General features: G+C 44.0%; 1 protein-coding gene across 3 annotated transcripts in view; it reads left to right on the plus strand.

The window, feature by feature from the left end:
• LOC131490416 (piezo-type mechanosensitive ion channel component 2) overlaps positions 1-18,454 on the plus strand; it is a 470,949-nt gene that overhangs the window by 382,348 nt on the left and 70,147 nt on the right. For all 3 annotated transcript variants that reach the window (XM_058692724.1, XM_058692725.1, XM_058692726.1), the window contains 9 exons: positions 553-753; positions 1,467-1,671; positions 1,793-1,894; positions 3,010-3,175; positions 6,720-6,963; positions 9,561-9,657; positions 11,277-11,436; positions 15,293-15,382; positions 17,448-17,569. In XM_058692724.1, coding sequence (XP_058548707.1) covers positions 553-753; positions 1,467-1,671; positions 1,793-1,894; positions 3,010-3,175; positions 6,720-6,963; positions 9,561-9,657; positions 11,277-11,436; positions 15,293-15,382; positions 17,448-17,569 — 1,387 coding nt within the window. The remainder of the gene's footprint in view (positions 1-552; positions 754-1,466; positions 1,672-1,792; positions 1,895-3,009; positions 3,176-6,719; positions 6,964-9,560; positions 9,658-11,276; positions 11,437-15,292; positions 15,383-17,447; positions 17,570-18,454) is intronic.

The following is an 18,454-nucleotide window of genomic DNA, read 5'->3' on the forward strand; positions in this document are numbered from 1 at the left end:
GAAAAGAGCAATCAGAACAGTGTCTGGCCACATAAGGTTCCATAAATGTTAACGACTTTCAGTAGGATTATGATTACTTTGTCATAAGGAGCATGCTTGTCAGCGTGCAGCTCTCTCTAGCCAGATTTCCGAGGTGTTAAAAGATTTCTGCTCCAGCTTTAGTGTGTTTCCCAGATGGCCCTGTACTGTTTTGCACCTTTACTTGCAAACGAGGTGGACTACCCTCCACAGGCAACCACTCACTGCATCTTCCTATGGGTAGTGTACTTTTCCAGAAACAGGTATGAGCATCACCAGCCCTCTGTCTAGAGTTTCTAGATCCTAGTATCACGGGAATCACCCTGATTGGCAGAATGCACATAACTCCACCTCATTACCGTACCATAGGGAAAATGAACATTGAACCCAAGGCTTTTATAGAGGGGGGATTTTATAAAGCATTGTTCTTCTAGACACCACGAATGGGAAAAGAAATAATATATTGTGGGGATTGTTTAAAATTACCCAGCTCAAGCGTTTGGCTTCGCACAATTGTGTTTTCTTGCTTTGTAGAATAATCTGCTGATGCTGGCCATTCTGGCCTTTGAGGTTACAATTTACCGCCATCAGGAATACTATCGAGGTCGAAACAACCTCATGGCCCCTGTGTCTAAAACCATCTTTCATGACATTACAAGACTCCATCTAGATGATGGACTTATTAATTGTGCCAAATATTTCATAAATTACTTCTTCTACAAGTTTGGTCTGGAGGTGAGTTTCTTTGCTGACGTATATTTTTTTCTGTTTTCTGTGAAAATCCCAATCGCTGTTTTTGGCCAGTTGGCCACTGGAGCTTACTTGTACACCTCCATGCTGTGATGACTGTCTTCTTCAGATCAGCAGAAAGAGATTCTCCTAAAGGGTTAACCTGGCCTGGCTGAAAGTTTTCTAAGACCAAGGCCAGTGCTCCATACTCCGGAGCCATGAACTTGGCCCCTCTGGATCTCTGTAGCCTTACAGATGCATGAATACCACTTTGTCATTTTAACTGGTTTCTTTAATGTGTTACAAATCTTCTTTGTGTTCTGTGCATTCTTTCTGAAAGTTTAACTTGAGCCAAAATGAACTGCTTTGACCTGAAAGGGTTGCGGTAGGTGCCTGTCTCTTAACGGAGCACATTTGGAACATGAAGAGATCATAGCTGTATTCTCTTCACAGTGTGAAGCGGCTCTTGTTAACAGTGATGTAGTCAGTCTTTCCCTTGGCAGTAATTTATATACTATTTCAGTCTTCATGCTGAAAGACACCCCAAAGAGGCAAGACTTGGTGAACGTGTGTAGACAGACCTACCCTCAGGAATGCAGGTCTCTGAGGCACCTGCCCAGGGCTGACAGGTGACACCACTCCCCTTCTCTGTAAATCCGATTGTTTTTTGTTTTTTGGTTTTGTTTTGTTTTTTTTTTCTTCTTTTCATCCTTATACAGACCTGTTTCCTAATGTCAGTTAATGTAATCGGTCAGCGAATGGATTTCTATGCCATGATTCACGCCTGCTGGCTAATCGCTGTCTTGTATCGGCGCAGAAGAAAGGCCATTGCTGAGATCTGGCCCAAGTACTGCTGCTTCCTGGCATGCATCATCACCTTCCAGTATTTCATCTGCATCGGCGTCCCTCCGGCTCCTTGCAGGGGTGAGTGGGCTCTCCCCAGGAGCCCGCCGCTCTTGTAATCAGCCCTTATGTTGTGGACAGTTGGGGCGAGGGCAGTGAAGAAGTGTATTGATTTTGCTCTTTACCACTTCCCTCCCTGCAGATTACCCATGGAGATTCAAGGGTGCTAGCTTCAACGACAACATCATAAAGTGGCTGTACTTCCCAGACTTCATCGTGCGGCCCAACCCCGTGTTTCTTGTCTGTAAGTGTTGCAGCCCCGGGGCCACGGAGCACTGGGGTTTGGTTTTCTCTTTGCGAAGTCTTCTTCGTGTGTTATGCATTAGTGCCCCCCCGCTTCTTCCACTGCACTTTGCGATCATGTAAAAGCTTGTCTTGATGCATTAATATCACAGGTCCTTAATGGCTTCTACTTGCCCAATTACATTTGCAAAATTAATAAATAAACATTGGAAATACCATATCCACTTCCATGATTTTACCACCCCCCCACACACACCCAGTCTCCAGCGCCACCCCCCACCCCCGCACACACACCACCACTCCTCCGCCTTCCAGCAGGCAGACCGCAGAGGGAAGCCTTGTATTTTGTGAGGTGGGTTATTTCAGGCCGCTAGAACAGACAGACGAAAGCTGAAACTGAGAGGGTAGAAGCCAGGAAGATGCTACCCAAACTGCAGTTGCTCTGGTGCCGGGCTGTAGCCCCTGGCCCTTCCAAGGGCAGGCTGATGGTCCCAAGGTTGGAGCAGCCCCACCTAAGATGAGAGGGTCACCTACAGAGGGACCATGCTGCCTACTCACACTCAGGTTGAACATAAAGTACGACGAAGCCACTGGTGCTGGAGGCTGCCAGCCTGTAACTGGCCATGATCTTCACCTGAGCTCCCTGCCTTCGTTGCCGTGTCCACTCCGGAAAGGGTCTGGTTACAAGTACAATGGGGGATCCCATAGAGGATGAAGAAAACCGGAAGTACCTGCCTCTACCATAAGTAAAAAGATAAAGATGGAGAAGTGTACTCGATTAGCCTCCTCAAAATTCTGGTGGGAGATAAATGCAAGTAAACATCATCCCATAAGCAAGTCCTAAGACTAGTGATTATCACCTGATACTCATACCCACCAATGTGTAAACAAAATCCAGGCTCCCCTGTGTCTGTGCCCCCCTCTTGCATCTTCCATGGTGGGCAAGGTGGGACTTGGCCCCAAGATGAGAATCCAAGGAGAACTGCACATTGGGAACTTTGGGAATGCAACTCACTCGGGATCTGGGGAGCCACTCCTGCCATGTGGGGACTGTTTCCTATATCATGGAAACCCGGATGAGGAGAAGGTGACTCAGTGATCTCTCTGTCCTGCCAGATGACTTCATGCTGCTCCTGTGCGCCTCCTTGCAAAGGCAGATCTTTGAGGATGAAAACAAGGCTGCAGTGCGGATCATGGCAGGGGACAACGTGGAGATCTGCATGAACCTCGACGCGGCCTCCTTCAGCCAGCACAACCCCGTGCCAGATTTCATTCACTGCAGGTGAGGGTGGCTGTGCGGGTCGAAAGCCATTTTGCATGTGTGTTTCACTTGGAAGACGTACCTCGGCTCACAGTCCCTTCTCCCCATTCTTGGGAAACTGGGCACCTACCTGTACATGCCAAGCTCATAAATGCAGAGGGTTTGGCGATCGGGAGACTGGGTCTCAGAATTACAGTTCTGCTTCTGCTTTCCTCGGCATGACCCACACACGTCCCCTCTGTTTCCCTCCGCTTCGTCACACACAAACTGACTGGTGCCCATGATACTGCTTCCTGGTGCTCCAGCAGAGACCCCCTGCTCTTATTCACTGTCCCCCATCTTTATCTTCTGTTCCAACTCCTCTTCGTCCCTTGTCCATCCTGATCCCCTGTTCCTCATCTTTGTCCCCTGTCCTTCTTCCCCTTCCTGGCCCCCCATAGCCAGTGGGCTCCGTGGGAACCACAGTGTGTCCTGTGCTGGCACCCCCCACTTATGTGCCATCTCCTCGGGTGTCCGGCTTCCCCCCGGCAGCACCTCCTCTGTCCTCCACCATCCTCTGCAGTCTGGCAGCCCATCTGGGCAGCCTGATAGTCCCCTCTGCAGAGTGTGTGTCTGAACCTGACGAAATTTCTCACTATGCATTCCTTCTGTGTTCTCTGGGTTCCCAAGACCTCATGCTTTTTCCGCCTGATGCCACTTTGTGGCGGGCATCCCACTGCCTCCAGAGTCAACTCTCACAGTCCAGCTCCACCCCTGTGGTCGGGGATCTGACAGGCTGGCGGGATGTTCTATGCCTCCTCGCTAGCTGTGTGCCCTTGGACTTGCCGATCCTCACTAACTAGCATCCACCCTCCAGTTCTGCTGTCAGGGCCCCGGGGAGCCTGTGCATCAGTGCCACGTGGAGATCAGTCTTGTTCAAGCCAGCGTGCCTCTCCTCACCTGAGATTTGCTCCCTAGCTTCTGGCTCCCAGAGTATCGTGTTTGCATGGGATTGTTATTTGAAGAATCTCAACCTATTCCACCCCCAGTCTAAAATATAGGCAACTTAGGGCAAAGTCCACTTCTAACTTACTTTTCGTGTACATGCCTGCCCCCCATCTGTACCGATAGTCTTTGGCCTATAATGCATATAGCAATGTTAATAACAGCGGTAACTGAGTGCTTGCAGAGTGCCAGTCTCTGTTCCAGGTGCTTTACATGGATGAAGCCATCTGACCCTAACGACCACCTATGAGATACTGTTATTGCCATTTTGTGGATCAGGAATCTGAGCAAGGATCTGAAGCCAGTCAACCCAGCTCCAGTACCTGGGAGCTGAGGCCCTTCTGCGGCCTAAGAGCTCAGCATATACTGAACAAACCAATAAGTGAATTTGCTTTAAAATGATAAGCTATGTAGGGGTGCCTGGGTGGCTCAGTCAGTTAAGCATCTGACTGTTGATTATGGCTCAGGTCATGATCTCACGGTTTGTGAGTTCAAGCCCTGTGTCGGGCTCTGCACTGATTGGGATTCTCTCTCTCCCTCTCTCTCTCTGCCTCTCCCCAGCTCGTGCTCTCTCTCTCTCAAAAAAAAAATAATATAAATAAATAAATACATACATACATACATACATAAATAAATAAATAAAATGATAAGCTATGTAGACCTATAGATTCCTTCTAGGAATAATGTATCATACTAAACACGAATATAAGCTAGGACTTCCACTTTCTACCTCTTTTCTGTGATACTGGGGGGAAAAAAATCAGTGCAGCTCATCTTTTTCCCTATTTTAAAGGGAAAAAGACATGTATTCAACTCTACAGTGCACTTATGAAAAGCCTAAAACATCAACAAGATAATGCTTGTGCACCACTGATTTTTAAAGTGATATCTTTTCAAGATGGAGTTACTTCAAGCTTTTAGTTCTGTTTCCCAATTAGGGCTGCCGGACAAGTACGCGTCAGGGAGTGACCCACCACAAAGCACAGTCACGAGCTGGAAGCTAGCAAGCACTTGGCGGTCAGGGGCACCGTGGAGTCCCACACACCCTCTCCGTGGGCACGTGCTCGGCCGCTCTGGAAAGGAACCTCTTAACCTCATGACATGCCACCATGGCTCATTCATGTGCTCCGGGGCCCATGAGGCTCCTCTTCAGGGCACCTTGACTAGACTTTTCCATATGGCCCTCACACGCTTGGTCTTAATGATACCTGAGACTAAAGCAGGTGAAGTGCTGAGGAGTGGAGGCCAGGACCCCTGGAGCAGGAATGAGAAGCAACTGCAGGCAAGGAAGGGAAATCCATGGAAAGCACATGGTGCACTACCACACACGTTTCTGTACACACACACGCTCACACCCAGAATGCCAGTAGGCTGATTCTGCTGACTCCAGAGCGCACACACGTACACACACACACCAGAAGGCCCTGTGGGCCTTCCCATGTTACCCCTCGTCTGAATCATTAATTTCACCTGCAGTGCTTCCGGGATCCTGACATATACTTACATGTTATTCATTCTCCTTTGGGGAGGAAGGTAAAGAAGAGTGAAATAGATCTGAGATGAACATTTCAGGAAACAATTTTAAAGGATTGAGTGTTTTAGTCCCCAAAGGGTTAAGTTCAAAAGGTTGCTTATGTGACAGTGTACTTTTAGGAACGATGTTCTCTAATGATGCTGAGTAGTGGAGTCCAGATTTTATCAAGAAATTACTTGTTAACTCTTACAAAATCACAGCTCATTCATCAAATAACTGACCTACAATTGGTTCTACTATGCATTTGCCCTTACCTGGGAAGAGAAATAGCTAAAGCAAAACATTCAAGTTAAAGAAGCTCTAATTAAACAAACAGATGGGTCTTGGCCTGTGGGTACCACTTCCCTCAGCTGTCAGTGACCCATGCTCCGAAGCTCCCAGCAGCTGCCATTTATTGCACAGTGAGTGACCTACAGGCTGCCTCACCTTTCATCAGGAAGGTCACAAGGAAAATTACTCCCCAAAAAGGAATCTTGATGCCATCCAAAGACACAATGTTGGACAGAGCCTACAAGCCTCACCATGACCGTGTATGCTTTGTGAGAATTACTACTCATCTGCAGGGACAGACTTCCATCTCCAGTAAGACCTTCGGGTAGAGCACGGATTCGTTTTATCTATTAATGTCTAGTTCATTGAAAGTGAATCCATTCTTCCCTGTTCTCTTGCTTCAGAAGGCATCTGTATCTTAGAATTTCTTCTAACATATAATTAATTTTTCATGCCTCCCACAGGAAGATAGGGAGGAATTTTGAGTACTCCAGTAATAGGCGGAAAATCCTGCTGTTTGTGGGAAATTTGGCCCAAATAAGATACTAACAAGTATTTGCGCAGCTTACCTCTTCGTCTCTTACTAACTGGGCAAGAATCTCCTACAGACCTGGCAGTGTTGAATGAAAGATGAATACTGAGCCCACGGCCTGCCTTGCTTACAAGAGAGTCAAATGAGTAATATGAACTCCTACCCTCATTAAAGCAGAATCTCTCTACTTAGTTTTTTTGTGTGTTTGTATCGTTGCCCTTTGATGGTTCGGTTTTGTTTTCCAGATCGTACTTAGACATGTCCAAAGTGATCATCTTCAGCTACCTCTTCTGGTTTGTCCTCACAATCATCTTCATCACGGGGACAACCAGGATCAGCATCTTTTGCATGGGTTACTTGGTGGCCTGCTTCTATTTCCTGCTCTTTGGGGGTGATTTGCTGCTGAAACCCATCAGGAGCATCCTGCACTATTGGGACTGGCTGATTGCATACAACGTTTTTGTGATTACGATGAAAAACATATTATCAGTAAGTGCCTCCCACTGTATAACACATTTGTGGTTTCAGCACAAGAGTAAACAATCCATTCAGTGGTTATTAAAAGCCCAATTGCCAGTCACCCTGCTCTCTTAAAAGCCCCAAATGAGATGCTGCAAGGTCAGCATCTCAAGGTCACATGACAAGAGGATGTGTATTTGCATCCTAAAATGTACTTTTCAGTTAAAATCCCCTTTCTTCTGAGGGATAATTTATCACCATTCACACTTTGTGCTACAAAATGGCTCTTTCATGAGCTGAATTAGTCACTGAATCTCTTCCAAAGGCATATCACGTTGGCTTGCCTAGAAAGCATTATGGAAGTACAAAATAAAATGAGCATAGTTCTCTGTAACACTGTAGGGTGGCGAATGAGGCAGAATGGGCTATTAAATGCACATTTCATGTACCCATGAGATGTAAACACACAGGAGAATGCAACTTTGTGGTTACCTCAAAGGGCAGAAGGGTCCTGATTAGGGCTCAGCTAAGCCAGTAGAGGGTTGAGGCAAAACAGATGTCCTTCCTCTGCAAAATTTAGCTGCTCTGCTATTAAATATCCATGTTTCAGGGTAAAACTTGTCCCTTGGTCTGGTAGGTAACTTAGACTGCCCGCTAGTAATCCTAGAATTGCATCAAATATTTTGGCTCACAGGACAGCTTTTAAGTTACTTACTTGTTTCACGAAATTAAACGGCAACCTTGCACGAGCTGAACGAGTTAATACATTTCTAGCTGGCCTAAGTCAAAGCGAATCCTTGTGTCCACTACTCTCTCGTAGTGATAGTGCATTAGAGGAGACGTGATGTGAGAATTTCCTGCTTCTCACCTTCCTGGCTACTTAAAGATGAGCTCGCCGGGCAAGTCTATGAAGGCATTTAAATTTTTTTTGATAGATGTACTGCTGTGTTTAGAGGTCTTGGAAAGCCAAGTGTAGGTTGCCATGAATATGTATTCAAGTCATTTACTTTGTCTAAGACCACCGAAATTTTGTCTAAGACCAGTTGATAGTAAAAGTGACTTTTATGCAGCAATTTTACCCCACTGATCTTTATTTACGTTTGGGGTAGTATTGAAAGCTCTTGGAGAGGGTACGAGACAGGACTACAGAATAACATTTTATTTTATTTTTTTTTTTAATTTTTTTTTCAACGTTTATTTATTTTTGGGACAGAGAGAGACAGAGCATGAACGGGGGAGGGACAGAGAGAGAGGGAGACACAGAATTGGAAACAGGCTCCAGGCTCTGAGCCATCAGCCCAGAGCCTGATGCGGGGCTCGAACTCACGGACCGTGAGATCGTGACCTGGCTGAAGTCGGACGCTTAACCGACTGCGCCACCCAGGCGCCCCTAGAATAACATTTTATTTAATAGCCAGTGTGATGGTGAGGGATCTGTTGCCAGAGGCCGATTCCTACAACCAGTCCTGAAAATGGTGTAGCTACAAAGTCCATTCATTCATTCATTCATTCTGTAAACCTATATTGCAGACTTGTTCTTTGCTAGACATTACTTTTCTCTTGAAGAACTAGGTACAGTATTGCCTTCAAGTTTTACCCTAATGAACTCACACTCTAAAAGGGAAAACAAACCTACTTATTAGTTATTATAATTTGGTCTGTTAATGCTAATTATCACAACATCTTCGGAAAACCAGAACAAAAAAAAGGAGTGACTCACACCTTGCTTAAGTAAGTTGGGAGCTGACTTTCCAGACATGATACCATTTGAACCTGTCAGAGACTTGAAAACCAGAATCAAGGGTGTCCAGGGAGGCAAAGGGAGGAAGAGATTCCCAACCTAGAGAACCCAAATGAAAGCATGACCATGGAGGACAGGTATCGTCACGTGGAAAGTGTGTTCCAATGGGCAGGGCAACTCAAGCTGGGTAACTGCCAGTTTGGAAGCAAATTCTAATGACATTTTCCTACCTCACATATCCCCAGGAAATACACACAATTCAGTCATCACCTTTATGTTTTGGCTGGCAATGATTGTTTGTTTAAACTCCTTTCCCCTCAAGATGTGAACTTAACATGCATCATTGTTATGAGACAACTACATGCCAATCGACAAAGAATAATCCTTTTCCCAGAGAATTGGCCAAAAAAGGCTCAGAATACATACTCTTTTCCTATTCTAAGAACTGAACCATGCAGCTGATGTTTGTGATGATCTTCTGGCAAACAGCATAGGTGTAATTTGTCCGATCTTGTGGGAAAGTGACTGTACCAAAATCAAAGTCTTGGGGGTCATTGCTCACCCATTTGGTATCACAGAGTTCATCTTGTTCCTGCAATAGTCCAAGATTTTCTCTGTGAAAAGACAGAGGTTTCTAAGTGCTAAAATCATCACACTAAAGACTCTTCCTTTACTCATGGGATTTATCTTCCCCCAGGCAACTATGGTACTTCTAAAGCATCAAATGCATTGCCCCATGGTGACTGAAATTTACGTACTACAGGTTACCTCTGGAATCATTAGCACAGAGACTTCATGAATTCTTGCACTTACGGAGATCACAAGACACCAACCTCTTTTTCTGGGTGCAGGGTTTCACAGTTTGCCACTCCCATTTGTTTTTCAGATAGGAGCGTGTGGATACATTGAAAAATTGGTTCAAAATAGTTGCTGGTTGATCCAAGCGTTCAGCCTGGCCTGTACAGTCAAAGGCTATAAAATGCGTAAGTATGAAAAGCAAATTTGGAAGTGGGAGGGCAGGGAAGGAAGAACAGTTGTATTGTTCTAATGTTAAAATCGGGCCACAGGGGCACCTGGGTGGCTCCACTGAGCTTTCAACTCTTGATTTCGGCTCAGGTCATGATCCCAGGGTTGTAGGATTGAGCCCTACGTACTTAAGATTCTTTCTCTCCTTCTGCCTCTCTCACCACTTGTGTTATCTCTCTCTCTCTCTCTCTCTCTCTCTCTCTCTCTCTCTCCCTCTCTCTCTCTCTCTCTCAAATAAATAAAATGAGGGGCGCCTGGGTGGCTGAGTTGGTTAAGTGTCCAACTTCAGCTCAGGTCATGATCTCACGGTTCGTGACTTTGAGACTCAGGTTAGGCTCTGTGCTGACAGCCCAGAGCCTGTAGCCTACTTCAGATCCTGGGTCTCCCTCTCTCTCTGCCCCTCCCCGACTTGCATGCACATGCGTACACATTCTCTCTCTCTCTCTCTCTCTCTCTCTCTCTCTCAAAAATAAACAAACACTAAAAAAAACTTATCTTAAATAAAGTAAATAAAATGAAAAAACAAAACAGAACAGAAAAAAAGAGGTCAATTCCCTTTCTAGATGGAGGCTATAGGACTGTAGTACATTATGACTCTATTGCCATACCATGAAGTGCCCCTATTCTAGACATGTTTAGTCATGTTCTGGAAGCGTACAAGACTTGGCAGGTCTGGGGATTGTATGTGGCCTGTAATAATTCCCCAAACTTCTTTGAGTTACATTAGGAAGGGTTACAGAAGTCCATAGACCTGTGGTGTTTGCAGCTAGATTCTTGGGTAGTCAGAGTACCTCTGACTTCCAGATTTTTCTCTCCTCAGGAAGCTCAGGGAACCTCAAACTCAGGAAAGCAACTAGAAGAACCTCCACGGTTTCTGCAGTTAGACTCCCAGGGCAGAGGCAGAAGTTTCCATTCCCATCCTCTGCCTCTTGTACCAGAACCCAGGACAAAACCACACTTGGTCCTCCATGGTGCCCGAAATGGGGGCTACTTGACCATGGCACTCTCTCCACCGTGGCTTCCAATCCAGGCTACCCTTTGCCCAGGATGAAGAGCAACTGGGAATTTGTTTTGATTTAGGATAAGATATCTGTTGATAACCTCTTTTTCTAACAGACCATACTGTGTTAACTGCTCTTCTGGTTATACTCGGATTACCATTCTCAGAATAGCCAGGGCTTTTTGTTTTGTTTTCTGTTTGTTTATTTGTTCATATCAGAGCATTGCCTCTGGCATTGGGACATAGAGACATTATTTCTCCATGGCCCTTGTTCAGGGAGAAAGAAACCTCTCTCTCCCAGAGAGAGAAGTCCTGAGGAGGCACCCTTGGTGAAGAGTCCTGTCTGTGCTTTACACTGTTACTTGTGGTCAGTCTTACAAATCAGTGTTGACATTGGAGTTGAAATGTGTATCTTTGCTTGTAAATAAATCCATCCATAAGTGAGTCCATGCATCAGAATATTGTTCTGAGGCCTGTGGGATTTCCCAAGCCTGATTATGCCACAGATATTATAAAATAACAATGAAAATGGATGCTAATTTTAATTTGTTTTTTTTTTCTACTTTTTGACCCCAGCTGATGATGATTCCTCATGTAAACTCCCCAGTGGTGAAGCAGGAATTATTTGGGACAGTATATGTTTTGCCTTCCTCCTACTGCAGAGAAGAGTTTTCATGAGTTACTATTTCCTACATGTTGTGGCTGATATAAAAGCTTCACAGATCCTGGCATCAAGGTGGGTCAGGCCATGAAATCAAGTGGTTTCTCTTTAAGTATCTGTCTAGAAGTAATATTGCACTGTGCTCTTGTCTGAGCTTGCCTGTAGAACCTGCAATAAGTTAAGAAACCCCTTCTGGAGAAACCAATCCAAGAAGGGTTTGGCACAAGGCCTTGAAAACCTAAACTAGAAGAGTAACAAGAAAGTGTTTGGTACCAAGTCACCCTTACAAAGATCTGGGATGCTACGAGAGGTCAAAGACAGACTGGTCATCTAGAGCCCCCTCTGGGCACAGACCACCTCACTGGACATCGCTCATTTTGGCCTCAGGAAGAGCAGTAACACAGACCATGTTGATCTCTATAGAGACTAGTCCACATTCCCCCTCTCTGGCTCTGTCCTAAAAACGGACAAAAGCACACTTACATATTATTTTTCAGATCTTAGGTTGAGAAGGAGTGTGATAGATACTGAAGCTCATTCTAAACCTTCCTATCCATCTTTTCTTATCTTTTCCTTCCCTTCAACCTCTTTTCCCCAACAACCTGATTTTCTCTTTTAACAAGAGGTCACCGGGCCACACTACCTTCTTCTTCCTAGACTCCACCCTTCTTCCAGTTTTTGCCCCAATCTTGTAGCTTTAAGGGGAAAGACCGGGAAGAAAGCTAGGTATTAAAGGCAATGCCTAGACAGCTCTGCCCATGTCAGGGACACCAGCCTTGCTGATTCCATCAGACCCATGGTGCTAAATAATCTGATAATCATCAGCTTGTCTCATATGGAATTTCCAGAATCTATCATTTTGATTTGTGTTTTAGGTTAACACACTTCTGTTTATACCACCAGTGCTCTTAGAGACTATTCCTTCCCTCTGCCAGGATAAACAAAATGTTTATTTCAGAAGCCATTTATAGGGAAGCAGTTCCTGGCCTTTGTTCACTAACTTGGAGCCCAGTAGAAAGAATTTCCAGTAGGGGACCTACATTTACTCTGAGGAGCTTTGTGCCACCACGGGCCCTCACTATGTGCATGAACAGGGACTTCATTTTCTGCACAATATTGGCCCTAGAATTTACCATTGTAATTGTTTTTCTAACACCCAGCATATCAGTTTCATTAGAGCACAATGTCTTGTTCTTTTTTATTTCTTTTTGTTTCTTTTTCTTTTGGGGGGCTCATCCAAGATATTTTATCCTAATAGAAATTTTATTTACTTGTAGAGCAACTGGTATTTGTGCTGATAAATACGTCTTTTTTTTTTTTTTTGGCTTTTCCTAAACATTTGGTCCTTAGACATCCAGATCATAATAGTAAGCTGGTATTTTTCCCTCAAAGTTATCACAGTTATTTAGAAAGCCATATTCCTCATGTTATAGAAACTTCTGGCTTTGGTTCAGAGTACAGCTCGTGCTTGTTCAAGAAGAGCCATGTCTTAACAAACGTTGAATTCACAATGGAATTTCCAAAGAAAAGACATTCATTCATTTATTGATTTGTCCACAGCCTACTGTGTTACAAGGAGGCAGATGGTTGGCCTTCCCCTCACAGAGCTTATAGCCTTGTGGGCAGAAGGACATATCAACAGGCAGTCACAATGCCATGTGACTAGTGTGATGGTAGGAGAGAAGCCGTGGGGATTATATCAAGGGTACATAAACACCTGCAAATGGCAGGAACCACGGCAGCCTGAGGGATGAACAGGAGGTAGAGGAGGAAGGCCGGGGACACAGCCCAAGTGAAGTTACCAGGGGAAGTTTTCATGAAGAAACCCTGAGAAGCTCAGCATGGTTGAAAAACAGAAATTTGAAGGTGAAGATAATGATGACAAATAAGCTGGAGAGATAGGGAGACGTCCGATTATCAGGGGCCTGAGAAACCATGTTTATGACTTTAAAAGTAATACCACAGATAATAAGAAGCAAAGGAATGGTGTGGCCTTAATGATGTTTTAGGAGCTCACTCTGCTTGTGGCGTGTACTCAGGACCATGGGCAAAGGGAGCGGTTAGGTGGCTTCTCTGCTGATCCAGAAGAGAGACAATGTCTCAGACCAGGATGGGATAAACTAGGAAGATATTTAAGAGTAAAATCGGCACAACTGGAAAATTGGAAGGAAGGGAGGTGCAGCTGGAAAGGAGAGGGTAGAGGATGATATGCCCAGGGTTCTGGTTGAAGCAAATGGTGGTACCATTCCCAAATGTAGAGATGCCAAGAAGCTCTAGACTTGGGAGAACACTGACCACAGACCTGAGTTGTTGGGTTGGTGAACTTGTAAAACCGAACCCGTTGGCAAGTCCGGCAAGTCCAGTGGGAGGACAGGTACGGAGGTGGGAGTAGACTCGAGGGGCCTCATGACCCATATGGGATTAGAGCAGGTGAGTGGTTGGAGGGAATGTGAATGAGAAGAGGGCCCTGGGGAGCATCCACACTTAAGAGATGGGCAGAGAAGACCAGCAACTCTGATCCAGAAAGGAGAAAAGGAAGCTAAGAGAGCATGGTGCCTTTGGAGCCCGAGAAAGGCTGTTTCAAAACAGATGTTCAGCAGACAGAATGTACAAACACAAGACTGAAAATTGAACACGGAAATTGGTGACCTCAACACCTGGGCACCAGAGCCAAACATGGGAAAGCTGAAGTTGAAGGGAAAGGCTTAGGGACAGTGACTGGGAGATATTCATGCACGGACATAGAAGACGATGAGTGTACGCGGGTTTTTATTTGCTAAGATTAGCAGGATGTGAGCACGTTGGCATGCTTGTGAGGAGGACTCAGTGGCAGTGAGAAGGCTGAGAATGCAGAAACGGAGCAATAAGGGAAGGATGGAGCCACTCTGGCTGCAGGGATGGGAAGGGACTTGTGCACAGGCAGACCGTAGGCGACAGTGTCACCTTTCCCACTGTCACTGCAGGAGAGTTTCCGCAGGGTAGGTGGGAGGCAGCTGAGCAAACTATTGCCTCATGACTTACGTTCTCTCGGGAAGTAGGAAACAAGGAGTGAAGAGCCCTTGACAGAAGTCTAGATTCGAGAAAAGTAGAAGGGGTTTTAAATAGCTGCTGTAGGGAAGAATTCCGAGGGCACATGAGGAGTCAGCAGATAACGTGCCCGGTCACGCCTGTCCTGCACCTCTGACCATAGCCCCAGCACAGGGCTAGCACACCACTGGGTTCCTGCTGACTTGGGATTTACCAAGCGGATATGATCAGATGACAGTGGAACCAGAGTTGAAGATATTAAGAGAGGTTGATGAAAGAGATCTAGGAGGACCCAAAGTTGGCTTGAAAAGTGAGAACAGGCAGAGGGATTGGAAGGAGGGAAGCAGAGAGGCAAAGAGGCAGGAGACAGAACGTGCCAGTGATGGAGCTTGAATTCCAGCTTCGCCTATTTCCTTAGCCCAACTCACTCCATACCTGCTTCTGCTCATTGAGTAGGAAAGTAATCTGAACTCACTCCTTCTTCCAAATGGTCCCTCATGGGGCAACTATATATAATAAGGTCAGGTGAGTAATGCTTCGCTAAGATACGAGGTTCAGGAGGACAGGTTTGAAGGGATGCATTCTTTTCAATGTCTTGAAAACCACAAACCATTTTTTCGTTTCGTTTCGTTTCGTTTCGTTTCGTTTCGTTTCGTTTCGTTTTGTTTTACTGACCTCCTGTGGTTGTGAGCCGGCCCACTCCCTCCCGCGGGTGGCTGTGCCATGTTCATCCACTGGGAAGGGGCCTCTACACGGGCTTTTGAGACGCCCACTGCCAGCCAGAAGAATCCAGTTGATGACCTAAAAAGAAATGTTTTCTAATCCTCATAATCATTTTCAGGGGAAGGTAAGTAAAAAAGGGTAGAAATACTGATTTTTTTCTCTATTTCTGATTTTTGTCTAGAGGGGCTGAACTTTTCCAGGCCACAATTGTAAAGGCCGTAAAGGCAAGAATTGAGGAAGAGAAAAAATCAATGGATCAACTGAAGAGGCAGTAAGGAGGCTTTATTTCACTCTTCTCCTTTCCTTTTAATTTTGGTTTGCCTGATCCTGTTGGGCTGGCTCTCCACTCCCAGGTACCCTTAATCCCCTGAAAAACCCATTTGTGTTAACTTTTACAACTTCTTGGTATTTGCTCTGTGTCATGGCAGTAGCTTATGCTCACTGGACTGAAAATGGAAGTAATTTAAAAGAAAGATGGCTGCAGCGTGGTAGAAAGGGGAGCCATGTTGGATAAGACCGATGTCAAGTCTTGGTTCAGCTGCTTACTCTGGTGCCATGAGCACATCGTTCAGATTCTCTGAATTTCAACTTCCTGTTGAAATTAGGGCTCACAATCATATCTTGGTTTTTATAAAGATGAAAAGAGTTCATGAATGAGACAGGGCCTTTGCCAGTACCATTGAGGTGGAGCAAATGTTCATTATATCTGTGGATTAAAGGAATAAATACAGAGTCCTAGCTTTGGAAGGATCTCTAAAGATAGTATGATACAGTCTCTTTGGGAAGAAACTGTTGCCCCATGACATTAGATGACTTAAAATCCCCAACAAACTAGAGGCAGTACTAGAAATACAACCCCCGTTTCCCTGTGTTCACTTCAAGAGCTTGTTTTCTGCCACAGCGTTCTGGGGAAGTCGAGTAAGGGACTGACTCCACTCAAGAGCTTTGAGAATTTCTTTTTAAAATTAATTAGCTAATTTTTAAATGAGCCCTTGAAAAGAATTTTCTTGGAGTGAAATTTTCAGCAGTAAATGTCACTTCCGAGGATTAGTAGCTCTTCATTTGGGGGGCAGGTTTAAGAGCTGATGGCCACAGAATTCAAAACCTAACCACTTTCTCCAGGAAAGTGGAGACTCCATCAGCCCACCAGGAAAATCCCCCAAGTTTGCTGAGACTACTTAATTCCCTTATGACCTCATTTCCCAGCTCCTTTCCCCATGCAAAAATGTTTGCTAGCATAAATTACACCATCCCATTGCCTGGCTTATTCCACAATTGACGATATGAGTTACATAGAGTGTCATATAAACAGTTATGGTATAACTGTTGCCATTGTGGTCTCTAGTCATCAGGTCAGAGAAATAATAAATTTGGACCCACATGTAGAATGAGTTCCTAATTACCCATAGGGGAAACCTGTTACTATCATTCACTTTACTGAATTTTTCCATTTGCTTTAAGAATGCATCCTCTTAAGTGACAGAAAGTCAGAATATAAAAGAATGTAGGTAATGATCATTGCCAAAGAGAAGCTAAAAGTGCTGTATAAGTTCCGGGAAGCAGAAACCAGCTTAAAAACTTGAGCAACGTATCCAGAATTTTAAGAAACTTAAGAACTGAAACACCGCAGGAGGACAGGTCTGGGAAACAGAGTTCAGCACTGCAGTTTCTGAATAGTTGGACTTCCCAATTAAGCAGACAAGATAAAAGGCTCTAACTCAGTAATTAAAGATGCAATAATACATTTTTCCAGAACCAATAGGAGATTAGATTTGAGATAGAGAAGAGTCACGTGGTCTGATAGAATACTTAAGAGCGTCTGAAGAGCAACATGCTTTTTACAAAATAGTCCTCACACTTACATACCTTTTCATTTGATTTTCACAACTATGTGAGATACACGGGTGTCAATTTTTAAAAATTGCAAAATCTGGAAGAATAAAGGACTTCCATTTCATCATCTAGTGTGTTCAAAATGCCTTTGATACAAGGTGTAGGTGGACATAAAGTACTGTGTACCAAACTTTAGCATAACTGTGATCATATTATTAAGACCAGCATCTGTGTAGAGCAAAATAACAGGGAGATGTGGGGAGACACATATATATACATACATATATGTATACATACATATACACATATATGTGTGTGTAGACATGTATATATTGTCCCCCAAGAAGATGCTTGTTGCCAATAAAAAAAAAAAAAACATTCAAAAGTCCCAAATATTGACCACTTTGTGATTTTACCCACATACATACAAGTGGAAACCCAAACTGATCATGTGGTAACTGTGGGTGTGTTCTTGGCATTGCTGCTGCTACTTTATCTTATAGGATGGATCGCATCAAAGCCAGGCAACAGAAATACAAAAAGGGTAAGGAGAGGATGCTGAGCTTGACCCAGGAATCAGGGGAAGGCCAAGACATCCAAAAACTCTCTGAAGAGGATGACGAAAGTATGTCGAGACGTTTCCCTCTTGTTCAAGTAGCTTGGCATTGAATAATAGCATGATAAGGGCTAGGGCTGTAAAATAACATTACTTTTACTCTGCCGGTATTATGCATGTTTGTTTGTTTGTTTTTTTAACTCAGCAAGTTTTACCTTCTGATTGTGAGTGGGATACATGTATTTATTTCACAAAGTACATATGTAATGACTCCGTGACTTTATGAGTATCTCTTCTTCAGCACAATGACTTTAATCAACACATAGCCTAGCTTCTGTCTCACAGAGATGTGTTTCTGAAGAAAATGAGAATGAATTTGCTTAATTTATTCCTTTAGGGAAAATATTTTAGATATTTTAGGTACACAGTCTATTGTTGTCTTTGATTTCTACAAATGTTATACAAAAATGAAATATGTATGCATATTTTATGTGGTATCTGAATAATGGTAGTTAAGTATCCTTCAATTATTGTCTGTTCCAATGAAGTCTAAAGTGAAATATACATTATTATATCTGTAGTATATCTGCAGATTTACTATATCCAATTAAGTTTAAAAGGTCTTCTAATAGAAGTTTGCATGCTTTTCTATTTGAAGGGGAATGGCAAAATAATACACGGTGTTTTCTAATATATAGCACCTATTTAATAACCAATAAATTTGTATTTTTCCAACCATGCATGAAAATAATCACAAGGAAACTCCTGGTTATTGGAATATATGCATCTTCACAAATTATCTGCCACTATATTGTTTTATAAAGTTTAGGTGATGCTTCTTTTCTGTTAATTCACCAGAAAATTCAATGTGTGATGCCTTTTTGAGAGCTAACCTTCTTTTTTATATTTCTTTATATGCACCCTATTACTAAAAAGAAAGCAAAAATGTGGCAT

Source organism: Neofelis nebulosa, chromosome 11 (assembly GCF_028018385.1).
Source record: "Neofelis nebulosa isolate mNeoNeb1 chromosome 11, mNeoNeb1.pri, whole genome shotgun sequence".
Lineage (NCBI taxonomy): Eukaryota > Metazoa > Chordata > Mammalia > Carnivora > Felidae > Neofelis > Neofelis nebulosa.